Here is a 21,607-nt window from a genome sequence, read left to right on the forward strand (position 1 = left end):
TAACCGCAATAATCTGGTTTTTGCTTGATAGGATCTCACAACCTGACCAGATGGCAACTGTTTGGATGTATCACTAAGGTTTTTTACAGGTAAATAAAAGCTATGAGAAGTGCATACTTACTTTAATTCAGATTGCCATATTTGATTCCAACACAGGGAGTGGCACAAAATGTTAAAGCATTCCTTAAGCTTACCTTGTTTCATCTTGCAAAAATGCCCTCAAATAACATCTTACCATCTGATTCTGAGTCAGATGTATCAGCTGATGGGAGCAGAATGAGAACAGAAAAGAACTGCTGAGTTTGTAATTGTTGTGAACAAACTTAACCCCTGCAGTTATATGTAATCAACAGAACTAACTTGGAAAAACACCACACAATGTGTGAATAATTACATTTATTTGGACAAAACAACTTTAAATTAGTGCTAAGGAAATTCATGCTTTAATCTTTTATGTCTTTTGGCATTTTAAAGGAACTATAAGTAATACTGACACCTTGTGGCTCAAACCGGTACAACAGCTTGCCAAGTACAACAATTTAATATACCGTTTTTAAACGGTGTGTTGCTGTTGTGAGTTTTTACTTACACAGGACAGGTATATAATGTTGTAAACATTCTTTAGCCAAAGTGGAAGTGCGCCATGATAAGTGGCTGTCCGAATAGTGAAGTCAGTAAAGAAGGAGATAGCAAAAGTAGCCTGTATGCTCCCTCCCATGGCTAGTTTTGCTGAGGAACCCATCGACCTCCCTTACTAGCGCTAAGAACCGTTAAGGTATCCTAAAGTTCTCTGCGTGATATGACGTATCAGCACAGTACTCCCAACGAAAATGTCACGAGAGAAGAGAGCGTGCACTTTGTAGTTCATTTTGGGAAGGCTGTAGGCCCGGATTTGACTCGCATCATCCATGTGTGTTTCTGTTGCGTAATGACGTGGGAGTCCGAATTCTGAACAGCAGTCCGATCCTTTTCTACACACGATAGAGTTCTTACTGTTGACCCTATGAAAGGTCGAGGAACAGAAGCTGGGAGCAGGAGGTAGAAACTATCGTTAAGGGTATTCAGATGGAGTCGAGGTTTGAAAGGAGAAAAACGTGACTCAGACATTGTTGATGGAGGAGACCGATTGTTTATAGGGAATGTTACTCCCATCTCGGGTGACAAATTAAAATTATTTTGGTTGATTTCACAGTAAATATCTTACGTATAGCTCCTTTAACATACATGTGTATTTTTCTGAAATATACGGCGATAAAAAGTCAGAGTAATTAGCAATTTCTGTGTCTGCTAATCAACATAGAAGCATTAAAAATAACGGAAACATAGTCTGTTTTCACTCATTAATTTCTTTAGTTGGTTTTGCTACAGAATTCAGTATTCAGACATTTTCAATCTTTTTTCACATTTTAGAATAAACTAGAATTCAATTCAATTCAAAAATACTTCATTAGTCCCAAAGGCAAATTAAATGCTGGTGCAACTCATATTTCAATAGAATGGAAATATCCCTTATTGTCCCATAGTAGGGAAATGTCGGAGTGCCAGCAGCATTCTGGTTGAATTTTGCATTACAATGTTGACCCTATAAAACAAAATAAAGGGGACAACCTAATATTGTCTAATAAAGCTTTTACTGACAGTTGAATTTGAAAAACAGAAAAATCCTACCCAGCATACAATTTAACTTTTATGAGCAATTATTTGGTCAGAGTTTAAATGATGATTAACATAGCAAGCACTAGCATGCACTACCTATTTCATTCTGCAGAAGGGATTCAACAGCGTCTGATCAGGCTGTTGTGCTGTCCAACCTGGCATCGCGTAAAGTAAAATCTGATTTCTCCTATAGCTACTATTCTAATCCACCAAAATGGTTTTTATTTTGGACCCAACGTTTGCATAAAATCATCCAACTTCTGCCAGTATATTGGATCTCGGTACAAGAAAGCTATATAAAAAAAAAAAAAAAAAAAAAAAAAAAACACAAACTGGAAGTGATATTAACCAACTTGTCTGTATTATTCAATTGATTTGACTTTGTAAAGTACCTTGATGTGACGTGTTGTGAATTGCCTTTATATAAAAAAGTTCAATCGAACGGAATTGAAGATAATCTAGAGCTTTTTTCATGTGCTTGTTTGTGTGCATGGTGTTCAGGTTCCTGAGACAGCTGGGGGCAAAACAGAGGAATGTTGTTTGCCACTGGGTAAGTCAGCGTGGGAGTAATCTTGCTGAAAGTTTAGAGGCACGAAAAGAGAAGTGATTTAGAACAAAAAAACAAGGAAGGATCAGGATATGTTTGCAAACACCCCGACTTGCAGATAAAAACGAATTTGAACATGCCCTCCTCAGTACACAACAGAATCGTACGAGGGTGTGGAGATGTGAGGTGGGGGGGAGCTTTAGTAAGTAGGACATAAAAAAGCTGTGTTACAAAAAAAATAAAAATGCATTTAGGATATAATGTAATAGAAAAAAACCTTTATTGTCTCATAGGGGGACATTCAGGTGTGACAGTTCCAAAAACAATCGTGTTTATGTATTTAATCTAAAAAAGAAGAAGTTTTGCACATGGATTTGTGTTAATAAATAGCATGGGGAATTATTATTTTATGATTTTGACAGTTCCCTTTGGTGTTAACAAAGCAAGTTTTTACTTGAGATGCAAGATATCCATCACATACTGTACTTTAAACCTAACAGTTCAGAGTTTAATTTGATCCTGAAACCCAATAAGCCTGCAAAGTGCAGGAGTTGTTGATCATACTCTGGATAGCTCCTTAACTCTAGTCATAAAACCAGGACTACAATTGAATGGTTTAGATGAAAGTCTATTAATGTGTTAAACTGTCTCAGGCAAAGGTCGAAAATATGAATTCAAGTAAGAAACATTTAAATTAAAATGTTATCTAACCTATCTGACTGACCTTTAGTTGTTTTGAAAAAACACTTGGTAAACATTTGTTTATGAGCAAAGCTGGTAAAGACATAACCTGAAAGATTTTATTCACAGTGAGTTGTTCTACAGATTATTGTCTCAAGTGGCAGAATTCAGACACACACCACAACTTTCCATCTTTTTTTTGTAAACAAAATTTAAGAACCATCCCTTTACTTCCTAATTATATGCTACTACATGTTGAAGAAAATATCTAACGGGTAAGAACACTTGCAAGAGATTGTACATTTTATTTGATCTACTCGACTTCATTTGAATGCTAAAATAATTTTGACTAGACTCAAAAGCATCTATGTTCTCCTAAAATTTCTTATAGTGTTCTTTAGATTTTAACTTCATGGGACTGCACAACTCAATAAGAATTAAATATAAAGGTCTTGTTCACCTTTCATTTCACTTGAGAGGCTCCAATCGTTAGCAGCTGATCTTGAAATACTGACTGTAATAATAATGTTAATGATTGTTATGAATTTTTAGGCTGCACAGTGGCGCAGTGGGTAGCACTGTTGCCTTGCAGCAAGAAGGTCCTGGGTTCGAGTACACCCCTGGGTCTTTCTGCATGGAGTTTGTATGTTCTCCCTGTGCATGCGTGGGTTCTCTCCGGGTACTCCGGCTTCCTCCCACAGACCAAAAACATGACTGTTAGGTTAATTGGCTTCTCCAAATTGTCCTTAGGTGTGAGTGTGTGCGTGAATGGTTGTTTGTCCTGTTTGTCTCTGTGTTGCCCTGCGACAGACTGGCGACCTGTCCAGGGTGTACCCCGCCTCTCGCCCAGTGAACGCTGGAGATAGGCACCAGCACCCCCCGCGACCTCATGAGGGATAAAGCGGTTCGGAAAATGGATGGATGTTATGAATTTTACAAAAAGTCCAGTCTTTCATTGTTCATAAAGCTGAAAGAGGCAACAATTGCCATCATTTGCAATATTTTATCTTTATACTTATGTGTGAGTCAAGTGAATCAATGAGTGTAATTCGTATAGTTTAATTTTGTTAATTTAACATTTTTTGCATGTATTCCTTCTCTCCTGTACAAAAGGGGAAATATTAAAAAGAACCTTTAAACTTCAACCCATTTCAGTAAAGAAATACACAAGGTTCTGCAGGTTATTTTGCTTTTGTTTTTATTTTCATAAATTAGGGAGCAGATACAGTGTGGTCACAGACAACAGACGCATTTGTTATGTATCAACTTTTTTGAAGATGGAAATATATGAAATAACAACTACAGATGGACTTAATTAAAGTTGTTGTACTGCCATGTTTCTGGCACCATGGAGAGAAGAAATAGGTTTTATTTGATGCCGTTTCTTGGTGTTCAGAGTCAGGTGGAGTTTGACTTAGTTGGCTTTGATGTAGGATTCATAGAGCGAGGTGAGACGAGCCTGGAGGTCCTGGGCATAGGGGTCCAGCCTCTCCCTCAGGTTTTCCACGTATGGGGCGGCCATTTCCTTTACCTGCTGGGCTCTCTGTGTCAGCTCACCCTGGACTCTTTCAGTCAGGGGAGTGACTTTCTGCTTGAACTCTTCCAGGCGCTGGTCCACCTGCTGCCTCAGGTCGTCAGTGTAGGGCCCCAGCTGGGTCTGCAGCTCCTGCACGCTCTGCTCCAGCTGAGCCTTCAGTTCCTCGCTTTTCTGGATGACAGTGGTCCTCAGGGTCTCAGTGTCCAAGTTGTCGGCGTAGGGGGCCAGCTCCTGCTTCAGCTGCTCCACTCTCTGCTGGATCTGGGCCTTCAGGTTCTCGGTGTAGGGCTCCAGCTTCTCCCGGGCGTTGTTCAGGTCAGTGTTCAAGCGCTCTCTCAGAACCTCAGCCTCTGTGGTGACTTTGTTGATCAGGTCCTGGGCTCCGGGGGGGAGCTGTTCCTGCAGGGTGGCTGCATACTGGCTGGCTGCTTCAGCACTCTCTGTGAGACGGGCACTGAACGAGGTGATAGGAGAGGAGAAGCAAGGCAGCGAGTTTAGAGTCTAGTCCCCGCATACTACTGAAAAAAATAAAATCCATGCCAGATGGGATATTGCATGTACCTGATATCCTGGCCAAACTGGGTCTTTCGGATCATCTGAAGGGTGTCATCAGCTGTCTGGGTAGCTTTGCCAACGTAGTCCCAGAAAGCATCAGTCATTACTTCTAGCTGGGGCTTGGGAGCATCAGCATAGAAGAGGTTGGCATTGCAGCCTGTTGGACAGAGCAAAGATTGAGCCTATAGCAGTTGTTTAAAGGATGCTTGGAAGCTTGCAAACGCGCAAAGTAAATATTCAGTCAGTAACACGACTTTAAGCTTCAAGACGATTTGTGCCCAGCTTACTCACCGGTGAAAACGGCAAGGACGAGCACAGCGAGGACCTTCATGGCTCTTTGAATCTACAACAAGCAACAGAAGAAGAGTCAAAACATGGATCATCAAAGCATTTTCCTTTAGTAAGCTGAGAGGAAGAGAGTTCTCTCCATTTCCTTTTCTTACCTGAGTTTACACGAGCGTCTGTAAATCTACTCAGTTGTGCTTGTGCTGAACTGGTGAGGCTCCGCAGCTTATATAGCGAAGTCAGACAGTAATGATCCCAAAGTCCAAGATGTAGTGCTTTGCTGTCACCTTGCCTCACCCTCCTTTCCCTGCTGACATTTTGGGCCAGATAATCTTTGCAACAAGCATGTATAAGTCCCGCCTGCTACCACAATACAATCTGATTACAGGCTGGTTTTAAACATCCGTTACCACTTTAAAGAGAAATATTCAATATAAAACCCCTGTAGCACTGTTATTTCATCACCTAAAATGTGTTTGTGTTTCTTGACTGTAGCAGTGACGCTAAATCCATAGTGTTAACCCTGATTGATCTGATCCTCATATGAAAATATTCAACTCTTAAATAAAGACAGAATATATCACTTTATTATCATTTAATTCCAACTTTAAGTAGATATGCAATATGTTTCCTCTATCTAATCATCAAGCACGCACCTTTTAAGGTAATAAATAGTTGTTGTTTCTGTGTCATGGCAATGTTCAGGAGTCGTACATATCTGTCTGGCCAAAGGTTAGTACATTCAGGCACCGTCAGCCTCTGAGGGACAAAGTAGCCTCTGCTTCAGTTAGATGTGACGTAGGTCAGTTCTCACGAACACATTTTAGAGTTTTCCTTGATTTATGACCATTTCACTCCTAAATATTAAGGATTATTATTCATATACAGTATTAAAAGTTGCAAAAGAACACACCTCTTTGAACTTTTTAACATGCTGTCATGTTGCAACAAGAGATTTCAGTGCATTTCATATTTTATTTGGATCATATGCAATAGACAAACATAAACGCGCACATGATTTTGAAGTTTAAGGTAAAAGGTACATTTTGAAAAATAAGCCTCTTAATCAACCCTTTAACCTGGATGCCAATAAATTGGCCTCTGCAAATAAAGTGAAAAAAACAAAACCTTGGTATTATTTTTGATCAGGGCATGTTATTTAAATCCCATATTAAACAGGTTTCTGTGGTTTCCTTTTTTGTTTACCTTTTTTCCTATTGCAAGGATTAGAAATATTCTGTCCAGGAGTGGCGCTGAAAAACTAGTCCATGCATTTGTTAGTTCAAGGCTGGACTATTGTAATTCTTTACTATCAGGAAGTCCACAAAATGCAGTTCAAAGCCTTCAGCTGATCCAAAATGCTGCAGCAAGAGTTCTGATGAAAATTAAAAAGAGAGATCATATATCCCCTATTTTAGCTTCCCTTTGTTGGCTCCCTGGTAAATCAAGAAAATAATTCAAAATTCTAACATATAAAGTCCTTAATAATCAAGCTCCATCGTATGTCAGAGCTCTGATTACCCCGTATGTTCCTAACAGAGCACTTCGCTCTCAGACTGCAGGTCTGCTGGTGGTTCCTAGAGTCTCTAAAAGTAGAATGGGAGGCAGATCCTTTAGCTATCAGGCTCCTCTCCTGTGGAACCAACTCCCAGATTTGGTCCGTGAGGCAGACACCCTGTCTACTTTTAAGACTAGGCTTAAAACTTTCCTCTTCAACAAAGCGTCTAGTGAGAGTGGCTTAGGTTACCCTGAGGTATCTCTGTAGTTACACAACTATAGGCTTAGGCTGCTGGAGGACATCAGGGTTTATGTTTCTCACTCTGCTGAGTTCTCCTGCTGTTCTGTCTTTTTTCTTTTCATTGTAGATACATCCAGCCTGGCGTTCTGTTAGCTGTGACTGGAGGTTTCTTCCCGTTAAAGGGGAGTTTTCCTCTCCACTGTCACTAAACGCATGCACAGTATGAGGGATTGCTGCTGAGTCAGTGACAATGGAGATGACAGTCCACTGTGGCTCTACACTCTTTCAGAAGGAGTGAATGCTGCTTGGGGGGTTCGTGGCCGAGTGGTTAGAGCAGTGCGGTTGCACTCAGAGAAGGATGCAAGTACCAGGTTCAATCCCCAGTGCTAGCACGATGGGTCCCTGAGCAAGACCCTTAACCCCTGATTGCTCCCCAGGCGCCGCACAGTGGCAGCCCACTGCTCCCCAAGGGGATGGGTTAAGATACAGAAGTGAATTTCTCCATTGTGAGATCAATAAAGTTCAATTATTTATTTATTTAAGACTTGATGCAATCTGCTGGGTTTTCTTAGATAGGAAACTTTTTGACCAATCTGTCTGTTTGGTCAAAAAGTTTCCTATCTAAGGATTTAATTTGACTTTGTTAAGTGCCTTGAGATGACGTGTTGTGAATTTGCACAATATAAATAAAATTCAATTGAAAATGGAATACAGCTGATGATAGTGTGTAGGAAGGTTCTTCTTTAGTGATCTGTCTTAAAACAGCTCTGAAGAAGCCTCTGACTAAAGACACTCTGCTGATGTGTAACAATCTCACAAAGAGGATGCTCGGGATTGTCCATTAAATTCTTCATTTTCTGAAGATTGCTTCTTTGTACAATCATCTATCATCTTTTGTGCAGGTGAATACAAACATATTTATACTCCCCCACCACACTCCCTTCTTCTCCCAAGATGGAAATTGTTTTTGACTGAATCCCAGAAACAGTATCTAGACCTCTTAACAATCCCCACAGCACTGTTCAAGCCGTCATTCAAAAACGGAAAGAGAACGGCACAGCTGCAAATCTACCAAGACATGGTCATCCGCCTGAACTGACAGGGTGGAAACACAGACCACTAATTGTAAAAAACGGACAAGGGACCAAGGGTAACTCTGGAGGAGGTACATGGATTTAAAGCACAGGTGTAGATATCAACTATAAGTTGTGCACTCCACAAATCTTACCCCCCCTCCCTCCCTCCACCTCATTGGAAGTATTCAAGAGGAGAGCCTTTGTTGAGCTAAAAGCCAAACGAAGTCTTAGAAGTCCAGTTTGTAGTTTGCCACAAACTATGTGGCAAACTACACAACTAACATGTTGAAAAATGCGCCTTCTAATGGCCTCACACTAATTTATTAATGTCAATAAGTCAAACTCATAAAACCATTCCAAATAGAAATGTCTCACATTTGTTTAAAATCAAATCATGTTTAGAAAATCAACAAAAAACACTATTCAAGTGAACCCATCTTGACTCTGCTCAATTTGTGTTGCTTGACCTGAACCAAAGTCCACTAGTCGAAGTGTACAGGGTTATCTTGAGTTATCTAGAGACTGGTAGTGCTGGACTACGTTGACACATTTAAAGCTGCACACTTTTAAAGCTTTCTGCAAAGGGCGCAGAGAGGAACTGAGTCCAATGAAAACCAGAGCGGATTTTCTTTTGTAGATTTTCCAGTATTCAGCTACTCTGTAAAAAAAATATCTTAAAAAAACAAACAAACAACAAACAAAAAAAGAAAAACAGCAGATATAGAAAAAAGGAGCGGTTGTGACAGCATGGCAGGGACTCCTGGACTTTGTGCTCTTGACTACAACAGTCATCTGACTTCAGTATATATACGCGGAAGCAACGCTGAGACGCAGTCACTTAAACGGTAAACCCTGAAAGATACACAAGCCCCAAAGCAGGTGAGACAAGCACTAAACTACAGGCTACATATCTAGTTCAAAATCTAAATTGCTGATGATGTTAGTTGCACTTAATAGTCACTTATTAGATATCAATGTCTTTCAGCAGGTTGCAGCCATGAAGACGTTTGTTTTGCTAGTCGCTGCAGTGCTCTCTGGTAAGTTGCTGATATTTGAATGCAGATTCAAATGATTTGAAATAATAAAACAAACAGGGACCGAAAATAACCCTCACTGAAATCTTTATCCTAAAGGCTGCAATGCCAACCTCTTCTATGCTGACGCTACAAAGCCACAGCTAGAAGTGTTGACGGATGCTTTCTGGGACTACATTGCCAAGGCCACACAGACAGCTGATGATACTCTGGAGATGATTAGGAAATCGCCGATTGGACAGGAAATTAAGTAAGTTGCATGACCCTTGATCAGGCCCAGGGGAGGGGAAGCGGGCGAGTGGCGTTGGGGTGCTCGTATTTGGAGACATGTTTCACAATCTTAGACGTTCTGACAGTCACTCTTATTTTGGTTGTTTAGTGCCCGCTTGACAGAGAGTGCTGACTTCGCAAGCAAGTATGCTGTGACCCTGCAGGAGCAGCTTTCCCCCACAGCCCAGGACCTGATGAACAAGATCACCACCGAGGCCGACATGCTTAAAGGTGTGCTGACCCAGGAGCTCAGCTCTGTCAGAGAAAAACTGGAGCCCTACACAGAGAACATGAAAGCCCAGATCCAACAGAGGGTTGAGCAGCTCAAGCAGGAGCTGGCCCCCTACGCCGACTCGCTGGACTCCGAGGCGTTGAGGTCCACCTTGATCCAAAAGAGCGAGGAGCTGAAGGCCAGCCTGGAGCAGAGCGTGAGAGACCTGCAGGCTCAACTAGGGCCCTACACAGATGACCTGAAGCAGAAGGTTGACCGGCACCTGGAGGAGTTCCAGAAGAGCGTAGCACCCATGACCGAGAAGGTCCAGGTAGAGCTGAGCCAGAGAGCCAGTCTGGTGAAGCAAATTGTGGCTCCCTATGCTGAGGACCTGAAGGAGAAACTGGACCCCTATGCCCAAGACCTCCAGTCCCAGCTCATGTCTCTCTACCAGTCATTCGTTGAGGCCAACTAAGTCATCTTCAGTCTCTGCAGACATAATAAAAAAAAAAATCCTGAAAATTGAGTTCCACCACCATACAGAGGATGAACTGTACAAGAGATCTGTCTGGATATCCATAACTTATTTTTATTGCTTAGTACAACAACAATGAGCAAAACTCTGCACTTGTCCACATGTATTTATATGCTGTTTTTACCGTGTGTTGTGAAATGAAACTGTGAGCGTTTTTGTAATTTCTCTAAGTTATCTAAAATAAAAAAACATATATAAAAATTTATGAAATCTGTCTTTTTTATGGTGTACCTGTGATTACAGTGAGAAGACAATTGGCCTCCCAGATATAACACAGCTTTGATTAGCTACCTCTGAGACACGTGCAGTGTTTTTCCCAAGACGCACCACGTATTTTGACTTTATACCCCCTTGCCTCGACATGTCTTGGCTTGTGTCACAGTTTCGCCTTCTAGTTTCTCAACAGGCACCCTGTTGTTCTTGCCGACGCTTGCCATGAAAGCGTCAGTTTGTTATCAAAATAAAAATCTAACTCAAAGAGACATACATGCCAGACCAGCACAGCTATTGGAGAAATGGAGACAATCGTATATGTTTTCATGTAAAGTCTGTTGGTAATACAGGCACTTACCTTTCATATCACATGTATCACATCTATGTATTTAATGCTGTTGTGAAAAATCAACAATATTCACTCATAAAATGCAGACATTGAGCAATCGCCCTTTTTGTAGTGCACCTTTTACCTCCCTAATGATGGTGTCAGTGTTCAACGTGGAGGGTTAGAGTCCAGTAGTGACAGTGCAAATATGCACGCACACACGTTTGTTCTCCGACAGCATCAAAATACATATTACACAATGCTTTTGACAGCAATAATAAGATTTATGCCATTCAACAGTATTGACACAAAATCAAGTTATTAAAAAAATTATGAATTTCAGGAGGACTGCGTGAACATTTGAACCAAAAACATTAGTTTGTTTGAGGTAGAGATGAAGTTTGTTCTTTTGTTCTGTCTTTAAACTGTGCAATTATCCGAAAATGTTTGCTTCAGGGAAATTCTAACATACAAGTCACACTGAAACTCTGTGAGGCTGTGGAATGGCCAGTCTTATCTACCATTTTCATGTTCCAGCGTGTTTTATTACCGATTAGAGCTGTTCATGCTGGCTTATCAGTCAATGTGAAGCATTAAGAGCTTGCTCCAAACAGCCACGGCAAAGGCAGCCGTCAACCCACTGACAAAAAAAACCCAAAAAAAAACAGCTCCACGAAACCAGAAACCCGACTGTGCAGCCTAGTGGTAAAACATGTTGCTATTTTACATTTATGAAATAAAAATTACAACTTACAAGATGTTACACAAACAAAGGAGAACTAAAGCACGCACCAATAGGGAATTTGTGAGAATAATTAAAAAAAAGACTTTATTTAATACACTTCTCAAAACAATTAAAGGAAGGAATTGAATTGAAGTCAGTTAAAGGTCTGGATGTTGAATGTTGACCTGATCGGTTTAGTAGTAGAGGGGGTTGTTGATCAGTTTCAGCTGTTCTGGTGTTAATGAAATTAACAATAGGTGGCAACTCCTGATATTTTTCTAACATTTTCAGCTTTTCAGCAGTTTTGCATTTGTCCACCATCAGTGTCACCACTGGTAGCATGAAGCCATGCCTGAACCTTAGAGGTTACACAGGGAGTCCAACTCCACAGCAATATGTGCCATTGCTAGAAAGTTTGCTGTGTCTCCCAGCACAGTCTCAAGAGCATGGAAGAGATTCCAGGAGGCAGGAATTTACTCCAGGAGACCCTGACAGGGCCTTTGCAGGCTCTTAATGCGTCATCAGGACCGGGATCTGCTCCTTTGCGCAAGGACTGCAAAAGCTCTACAAAGTGACCTCGAGCCCTCCACTGGCGGGAATGTCTCTGACCAAGCCATTATAAACAGACTTCAAAAGGGTGGCCTGAGGGCCCGACATTCTCTAGTAGGCCCTGTGCTCATTGCCTTGCACCCTGGAGCTTATCTGTCCTTGTCCAGAAGACATCTGAATTGGCAAGTCCAGCACTGGTTCACTGAGTTCTAGTCACAGACGTGACAAAGTCTGGAGAAGCTGCAGTGAATCAAGAATCAATAATGTTTTATTGTCACCGTAAGTTACCTTGGTGAATTTATTTTTGTTTTGAGACAGACATCGGCTCAGGATGCATACAAACAATATATACAGGTACACAAAACAGACATGGTATCCCCCCCCCCCCCACAACAGGCACACACCTTTTAAAATATATAAAGAGATTAAAGGCTCCCACATACTTGGGCATACTGTGCGCATACTGTGAGCTGCATGGACTCCGCGCTGACTCTCCGCGGACGTTTTACCTTCATAGTCGAGCGTACTATTGACTACATTTCTTGTGGCAAATTCCTACAATTCCCAGACTTTCTGCCACTGGGACGAAACGGATGTTAAAATGTGTGATTAGCTAGCTGAGCACCTCGAGCCGTTTCTTTTCCAGCAGGCTCCCACCGCACACCTATCAGTGAGAACACAGAGGGACTGTGATCGTTGCGACCGCCTGCTTGGAGCAGCTCAGAGCGTCAAGCTCGGTGTCACATATAAAAGAGATTGATGTAAAGACTTCTTGTCGCCGACCAGTTTATAGTGTGACACCGCGTACATGTACGCAGTCATAAAAATTGAGCTCTGCATGTACCTGTATGCGCGGAGTCTGCTTTGAGTACGCCTTGAGTACACGTCGGGTACATGCGAACCTTGGCAGAGTGAAGTACGCCTGAGTATGTGGGAGCCTTAAGTCAGTCAGCTGGCTGCGCTGCCCAAACATATTTCCTGAGAAGCCCAAGCATGCAAAACAATCTTTAGGGTCTGCGAAGGCTACAGTACATTCAGGTCTTGATGCTCAATTCCGATTTTTTGCTGAAATCTGATTTTTTTAGGTTGCCGTTCATACTACTCTTAAATGCGGCCATCATCAGACTTCTGTCTGAAAGGTTCAAGACCGCACAGTGACCCGCATGCACAGATAACAGAAGGAGACGTCACAGAGAAGTGCACTGTTTGAGGAAGTAATGCTGAATGTAATTGTTTCTAGAAGTGTTCAATAAAATTTTGTTAAAAAAGCCTCCAAAAAAGAAAAAAAGAAAAACGTGGATACCGGCCGGCATCTCCTTGTCATTATTAGAAAGCTGTTGAGCAATGGGAGCCGACAATATTAAGACCACATCATAGCAGGAAGAAGTAATATAAGAAGAAAGCAGCACAGCTAGTAACAACGGCCTTTTATGGAACGCTGACTGCTACCACTGTCTGTGGATGTGTAGTGAGAGACAGGAGAGTGACGTGAAAGACGGATGAAATACCACATGACCGTTCAGACTGTGGACATTTATATATCTGGCATGTATCCACATTTGTACCACATATGGAAGTGGCACAAATTGGATTTTTGGGGGCGGTGGAAAGATCGGAATCGGGCCGTTCACACTGTTGGAAAAAAGACAGATGTGGGTCCCATATGGGAAAAAAGATCGGATTTGGATCGCATTTCCCTGCAATGTGAATGTAGTCTAAGACCCGTACCAAGTTCCCAAAATCAGTCCTTTTTGAAGGATATGAATTACTGTGATGTTGCATGAATTAATAACTCAACATATATTTTATGGTACATTCAGGCCTGCAGTAAATTCTTTGCAATAAACTTAAAGCTTCATATACAGAACTGTGCAATGAAAAATTCCTGATAAGTTAGTGTGTATATATGTATTCATAGTAGTGTTGTTAGGCCTGGAAATGGGTCAATGAGTGTCAAAAGCATTTGGTTTTAAAGCTTCTTTCTTGATTTTATTGTTATTAATTTTATTTATTTTTGCATTTTCCTAATGGCAAAAATATCCACTTCCTAAAATCTGATGGAAAATGCTAAAGTAACAAAGCAGAAATGTCTTTCACTGAAGACATTTTGACATCTATCCAGGAATTTTAGTCAGTTCTGGGGGCTGCCACTTGAGCAACCTGTAGTTGGAGTGCGGCTGTTTTTAAGCACCTATAGGCGCATCATCCCAGGTAATTCAAAGTGAGATGCTAAACAACGACCCATCCGTCACACTCCTGGATTGTTAGTCTGTCTTTTGGCAGAGTTTTCTTGGCAACCTGAATCACGATAAGACTGCTCATGTAATTTCTTTGGAATGAGTTTCTAAGTAGGAGAAGAAGATGCAAACATAATCCCCTCCCCCCTCTCTATTCAGTGTTGACTTTTCTTGTCTGAAAAAGATGGCTTCTCTCACCCTTCTTTCAAATCATTCGTCCTTTCGGTCCAAAATTTGAACATCATGGCAATCAAAGTGTATCCTTTGCTTTTAAGGTGGAAGTGGATTAATGTATGTAGACCCGAGCTGCTGGTGCTCCTACGCTGCACCATAAATGTAAAGTAAACTAAAGTTTTATTTTCTCTGCTTTAATAAAATAACCATTGAGTACTTACATCTTATTGTTTCACCGTTTGTTAAACTCCTGAGCCAGAACTGCAGAACATTCCTTGTTCAGAAGAAAGTGTTACACTGCCACCTAGTGGTGAAATAGTAACAGAGCAGCAGTCTTTTCTTAGTTTAATCTGAATTGGCAGTTTAACATAGTTAGTTACACAGTCATGTTTGAATTTCCGAAGACGTCATCCCATTGATATTTATAGGGTGTAGTTTTTTTAAAACATTTATTTATTTTAATACTATCCATGTTATTTGTAGAACTCTGCAAACATATTTTTAAAAAAGTATTTATCATATAATGCAATGCTCCCCTATAATGAGAGACAACTCACCAAACTGAACAGTTTTAACTAGGAAAATGTACTAAACAACAGTTCAAATAGAATTTAAACACTTATGCTTAGAGTCCAATACTTAATAGGGCCATTGCTTATTTTCCATGTTGCTTTATATCTAACGCTTGTTTTTGTTTTGCTTCGCCATCGTTCGATAGTGCTACGAGAGTTATGACAGCATTAATAGGGAATAATAATGTTCATTAAATGGTGTTTGTGTAATGTAGGTGAGCTCATCACACTAATCTAAACACGACCAGGACGCCCTCCGAAATGCGTCCTTTTCGATCGTCGTCCACTACAGCATCTAGCTTCCCAACTCACCGGTTTGAGTCGAATTATTTCCTGGAGAAATTAGAAATCAGATCAATAAAATCAAGTGTCCCAAGGGTTATTGTTTTTTACAGCGCAAATCATTCTTTAAAATGTAATTTCCTCAAATAACGTTTTATTTAACACAGGTTTGCATTGTGAATGGGTTCATCACATGTACCAAATGTTGTTCTAAATTAGTAAAGCTAATCTAACCTTATTCCCCATAATTTGAGATTAACTTTGGTTCTCTAACTTAGACCTGCAGTTAACCAGGATTCACTGAATCATTCTGATGATGGTTCTCAACTATTGTATTTGTCCTTTTGTTTCTTTTGTGTGTACATAGTTCATTAGCTTCTTTTTATCTTAATTTTACTCAGTAGTTTTGTAAGTAAGTAAGTGTTATTTCTGCAGCACCTTTCACAGGATAAGAACCACAAAGTTCTTCACAACTTCACAACAAAAACAAACATAAAACAACACAAAATAAAAATATAAGATAAAAACGATAAAACAGAATAAAAGCATAAAACTTGTTAAAAACTAGTTAAAAGCCAACCAGAACTGCTTCTTAAAAGAATAAACATAATCAAGACAGCGTAAAGACAAAGGCAACGCATTTTTCAGTCTGGGGGCCACAGCTTTAAAAGACAGATCACCTCTGGTCCTGAAATTAGGTCGTGGAACCATTGACAGCCTTTGGCTGGAGGATCTCAAACTACAAGAAGGGGGATATGGTTGTAAAAGCTTTATATTATAAGCTGGAGCTTGGCCACTCACGGTTCTAAAGGTAAAGACTAAAATTTTAAAATGAACTCTAAAATCTACCGGTAGCCAATGTAAAGAGATTAAAACTGAGTTAATGTTTTGTCTTTTTCTTGTGTTGCTTAAGTCTTCCAGCAGAGTTCTGGAATAACTAAGATCTTCCTTATTCAAACATATAAAAAGGCTGTTACAATAGTCAAGATGAGAAATAAAAGCATGAATAATCATCTCTAATTCAGCATTTGAAAGGCTGTGCAGAGTTATTCAAGCAGGACAGAGACAGAAGATAGGTCCAAGGTCCATTCTTGGGTCGTACACAGCAGGCTGGGCAGAGCAGAAAGGCTTGGTTGAAATGCAAGGCATGAGGTCAGTGTCCAGAGATCTGAAGTCAAGAGACATATTTGACAGGGGCTGACAAGCAGGAGCAAAACAGGAATGAGACAGGTCAATAACAGGAGGTAAATACAAGGAATGCTGCATGGTCTAGTCAGACAAAGGCTTTCAAGAATCTGGCGGTTACACACCGGGAGAGCCAAGAATATATAGTGCTCCTCCCAGGTGTGACAGCTTGGTAATTAGAGCTGCTGCAGGTGTAACCACTCAGCTCTGATTGCCGGTACAGCACAGGGAGAAGGGGATGACATCATGGGACTGCACACAGCAGCTTCTCAGGCAGGACCAAACAGGAGTCATTACGCGTGCAGACCCCTGTTCTCCAGATAAAATCAGCAGAGAGTCGTCATGAACAAGGACCGAGACAAGGAGCCGGAGCCAGACACGGAGCCATCCAAGCAGAGATACACTTTCAAGTTTTACTTTGATTTTAAATGGACACAGTCAATTTAAGGTGGAAAAAATAAAAACTTTTAAACTTGGTCCAGAAGGACTGAACACCCTCCTCTCTACATACAGGGGGAGGTGGTGGAGTGTGGGGAAAGCATCAGGTTCCTGGGCATTCACATCTCCTCTGACCTCTCCTGGACTGTGAACACCTCCCACCTGGTGAAGAGGGCCCAACAAGGGCTCTTCTTCCTGGGGAAACTGTAAAGGTCTGGACTTCTCACTAAACTGCTAAAGAACTTCTATAGAGCTACCATAGAAAGTGTTTTATGTCTCAGCATAACTGTATGGTATGGGAGCTGCACAGTTCAGGAGAGGAAGGACTTAGTATGGGTGGTGAGAACATCGCAGGGGATTGTGGGATGCCGTTTGCAGAATCTAGACTCAATTTATGCAGAATGAGTCCAAAGAATGCCCTGACGCATCTCCACTGATCCCACCCACCCAGGCAATGCGCTGTTTGCCCCGCTTTCATCAGGTAAACGCTTCAGAAGCCTCAGAGCAAAAACAAATAAACTTAGAAACATCTTCTTCCCAAGAGCTATCTGTTTGTTTACTTGTCAGGTTTGGGTCTGAACTGCAAGGATTTGGGTTTGGGGAGGGTTCCCGGGTGTGCGCCGGCCCACTCCCGGCACCCCTGGGGCCTCTGGCCCTCAGGGCCCATGGCCGGGACCACTTCAGCGGGACCGGCTGCCGGTGGAGCCCACGGGCTCGTCCCCGCGGCTCTTGGGGGCGTCGGCATTGCGGTGGCTGGGGGATTTCCTCGGGGTTGTCTCTCCTCTTTCCTTGGGGGTGGGGGTTTCAGATATCCTGTGTCGGCCCCTCCACGGCGCCCTTCTTTGGGGCCCCCTTTGGGAGTCCGGGGTTATGGGTTCAATGGTTGATCGGGAGGAAGAACTACTCAGAGTAGCAGTTTTATACTCAGTGTTGATCAGCCGTTTTTTCTGAAATGACGCATAGAACAAAGACGCACAGCTCAACCTGCCCAACCATAAAGGCGTCTGTCCAACCCATCAATCAGTGGTGCACTCTGATCAGCACCTGGCGCTTACAGAGCGGGGCCGTGGTACACCATCTCACCAGAGTTGCAAAATGGTTAAAAAAACTTGGTTTATTATTTTGTTTGCAGTTCATCTTGGATTTTATTTACTGTGTAGCATAGCTTTGCTGTGCGTGCTGAATCCAGATGCACGCACGCAGTTTAAAGGGAACAGAAACAGTTTGGTGCGTCAGTCAGTTTGAAACAGTTCCTGTATTGGTCGTGTGATTTTCCCATAGCAGTACGGGCATCGACACAGGTTTTGATCTATGAGCTCGACGCATGCGCTGACGCATCGTTGTTGCCGGACCCATCACTAATATTCACACTTTTCACAGATATTACACCACTATTGCTTAAGTTTCTGAACAGTAGACCTTAGCTCCAAATAACAATTCTTCTTTCCACAGACATCCACCCCATTTCCTAATGAGGAGCAGCTGTGCAAAGCCTGAAACAAAAGTCTACATGCTAATTATTAAATATCCAATAAATATTCAATAAATAGCTAAAACTTCTTGTGTGCAAATGGTTATTGCTGTGCAAAGTCATGCTCAAAGTGCTGTGCTAAATAACATGCTAGTTAAAGTGCATGTTTAAAGTCCAAAAGTACACTTAAAGTGCAATACAAATTACTTTTGTAAAAACAGTCCCAGTAATAAATACCTCTTCATTACATTTCCTCCCTCTTCTTTTCAGAGCATAGTACCTCAGTCCTCTGTTTTCCTAGATAAACAGTCAGCAACCACATTGGACTTCCCTGGCTTATACTGAACCATGAAGTCAAATGTCTGCGGAGACAGGTACCATCCAGCAATGCGGGTGTTGGCATTACATGCTCCATTAAGGCCATTTCTCAGGAGATTTCAATGGAGGATAGATCACCAACAGGATGTTCCATCTCTAAGTTACCACGTTGACATAAACAACCCTTTCTTTTTTTTTTTTTTTTTTTTTTCTTCCCAGTGTCCTGTCTAGCACTATGGTAATAGGAATTGATATCTCAATGCCAGATGGAGCTCGACAGATTTTGCTTTTACAAGTGGAGCAAACAGCTTTCGCCATAGTGCTCCACTTGATTTATGCTTTTAAATAGCTTTATTATGATTCCTGCAAGGAGAATTTCAAATTATATGGACATGACAATGGGAGAGTAAAGGAAGAACAAAAAGTGAAAGAAAAGAAAAAGAGTAGAGGTGAAAGAAAGAGGAGATAAAAGGAAGAGAATGATAAAATGTCCTCTGTCTGCTCCATCACCTGGAAAGAGACACAAAAAGAACAGCACAACCAATAGACATAAAGCAACAGATACACTCGAATAACACCTAGATGCCATTGCTAAATCATATATATTATTATGTAAGCTGACATGTGTAATGTGATATTTGAAAAAAGAAAGTGACACAACATAAATAAATAAATTATAAGATTACTGTATATAAGTGAACACTTAATACCTGGGACCCAGCACCAGTGGGAGATGTGAAAGTGCACTAGTTTAGGTGAAGATTATCCAGAAATAGCTTGATAGTGATTGTGGAGAACCAAAGAGCCACCTTCCCCGAGCACAGAGGCAGGCGTCAGGGGACCCGTAGCCCCGGACTCCCAAAGGGGTCCCTAAAGCAGGTCGCCCAGGAGGGGCCGACACAGGATATCTGCAACCCCCCCCCCAAGGAAGGAGCAGAGACGACCCCGAGGAAATCCCCCAGCCACCACAATGCCGACGCCCTCAAGAGCCGCGGAGACGAGCCCGTGGGCTCCGCCGGCAGCCAGCCCCGCTGAAGTGGTCCCGGCCATGGGCCCTGAGGGCCAGAGGCCCCAGGGGCGCCCCGCCCCCGCGACGAGGGCCCCGGCCGCCCCCCGGGGGGCCAGGCCCCGCGAAGAGGCCGCCAGGAGCGGGCCGGCGCACGCCCGGGAACCCGCCCCAAACCCGAAGCCAACCAATGCGCCAGGGGGCCAAGGCGCCCGCCAACGAAGTGGAGGAGGGCAGGACGTGGGGGGATGGGCTCCGCACCTATCGGAGACTTGAGATGTTCTTGGGAGAGGGAGCGGACCACACCCATACCTGGAAAAAAAAAAAAAAAAAAAAAAAAAAACTCATCCACCCCATCCCTCCCTTGTGCCCCACTCGCCACACACAAAAAAAAAAAAAAAAAAAGACGCTGTACACACATTCCCACATAACACTCACATCCAACACTGACCAAAGGGGGGAGGGTCACCCCAAATCGACTATACGACTGCTTGTGCCCGACCCCCGGCCCCGGCCCCCGACCAGACGCCCCCCGGACCGGGCCCCCCCAAGAGGGCGGGCCAACACGACCCGCACGAGCCACCCGGCCAGAGCCCCCCCCTCCCCCTAAATACCTAATAAACCCACTCCCTCCCCCCACCTTGCCCTTGCCATCCCTGCCCCCCGTCCCCTGGGGGGAGCGGAGGCATCAGCCCCAGACCTGGCAGGTCGCTGACTGCACACCGCAGCCCCCCGCCAAGACCCCGGACACAGTGGCCCGCACCTCCTCCAGGCCCCAGACTCCTTGCCTCCATCGGAGAACGGGGGTGTGCAGAAGACCCCGACCCTCCCTACGCCTGCTCAAATGTTGTGTTGTTGCATGTTGTTCTCAAGTGCGTTTAAAAACTGGGAGCGCCGAAGGGGATGCACGGCACAGCCCACCCCCCTTTCGGAAGGAAGCTGTTGCCAGCGCACCCCCTCCGTGTGACTGCCCAGAACCCTCAATGTCTAAGTGGGAGAGGAGGTGAAGGGAGCCGTCCGAGGTGAGGCCCACACAACATAAGCCCCCTCCCAGACGTCTTCCCCCCACCCCCCCCCTACCATGGCCTATATGAGTGTGTGATGTGAAAAATGTTTGAAGTGAAAGTGTCTAAGATGCAAAATAAAATTGGGGAGAGGGGCATCACCAGAAAGTGGCAACCTCCAGTAACGCCCCCTCCCTCATGACCTACATGTGTGGCGGCGTGATGGAGCAGGCAGAGGGAGGAGTCCGGGGATGGGGAGCAAATGACTGGGAAGCCAACCCAGGGAGCCAGCTCCCCTACTGACTCCAATAGGCACCCCCGCTCCCCGAAAGCCCCACCTAGAGAAGGGGGCCTCGCCAGCGGCACCACCGTAGCCCGGGGGCCAGGGAGAGGCCGCAGGGCCCGCCAGCCAACCACCCACCAGGACCAACACCTAAGCCCCCCCCAGCCCACTCACCAAGCCTACTTAAACTAAATAAATAAAATTAATAAATAAATAAATACATAAATACATAAATACATAAATAAATAAATAATTAATAATAATAATAATAATAATAATAATAATAATAATAATAATAATAATAAGAGGGGGGGACCCTGGCCAGCCGGCCCGCACGAGCCACCCCAACCCCACCCCCCAGGTGAAACCCGCACCGGAAGACGACACGGACCAGGACCGGGACAGGGGGCCGGACACAAGCCCACCAGAACGTCAACCCCCCCCCAACCCCCCCCCCCCCCCCACCCGTGGATTTAATCCCTCCCCAACATTAACGTTCAAACAACTCACCATACATTCGACAGTAGACATCCAGGCTGGGTAGATCCCTACTCCCCCTCCTTTCCCCCTCCCCCCACTGGCAGAGTGCCTTCCCAATAAAGGAGAAGAGCATCTGCCCAGAGGTGTTAATGACCATGCCCCCCTACCAGCTCAACGGGCCCCGAGGCCCCCCAGCGCACCAGAGGCCCCGTGCAGGG

The 21,607-nt window shown here is 43.3% G+C and overlaps 2 protein-coding genes across 3 annotated transcripts; one reads left to right on the forward strand and one right to left on the reverse strand.

Annotated features, from left to right (window-relative positions):
• Positions 1-4,065: 4,065 nt before the first annotated feature.
• Positions 4,066-5,499, reverse strand: LOC105939524 (apolipoprotein A-I). Its single transcript, XM_012881750.3, has 4 exons — positions 5,420-5,499; positions 5,268-5,319; positions 4,983-5,133; positions 4,066-4,875 (listed from the first exon to the last, which is right to left on the reverse strand). Exons 2-4 carry the CDS (start codon positions 5,305-5,307, stop codon positions 4,299-4,301), a joined length of 768 nt encoding a protein of 255 aa, XP_012737204.1. The 5' UTR covers positions 5,308-5,319; positions 5,420-5,499; the 3' UTR covers positions 4,066-4,298.
• A 3,394-nt stretch (positions 5,500-8,893) lies between these two features.
• LOC105939525 (apolipoprotein A-IV) lies at positions 8,894-10,330 on the forward strand. Of its 2 annotated transcripts, none has more exons than XM_036135294.1 (4): positions 8,894-8,954; positions 9,064-9,112; positions 9,209-9,359; positions 9,489-10,330. In XM_036135294.1, exons 2-4 carry the CDS (start codon positions 9,073-9,075, stop codon positions 10,063-10,065), a joined length of 768 nt encoding a protein of 255 aa, XP_035991187.1. In that variant the 5' UTR covers positions 8,894-8,954; positions 9,064-9,072; the 3' UTR covers positions 10,066-10,330. The 2 variants fall into 2 exon arrangements, with proteins under 2 accessions (XP_035991187.1, XP_012737205.2); XM_012881751.3 differs by having other exon boundaries at positions 8,895-8,954; positions 9,061-9,112.
• Positions 10,331-21,607: the final 11,277 nt, after the last annotated feature.

The sequence above is a fragment of the Fundulus heteroclitus genome, chromosome 3, assembly GCF_011125445.2.
Source record: "Fundulus heteroclitus isolate FHET01 chromosome 3, MU-UCD_Fhet_4.1, whole genome shotgun sequence".
NCBI lineage: Eukaryota > Metazoa > Chordata > Actinopteri > Cyprinodontiformes > Fundulidae > Fundulus > Fundulus heteroclitus.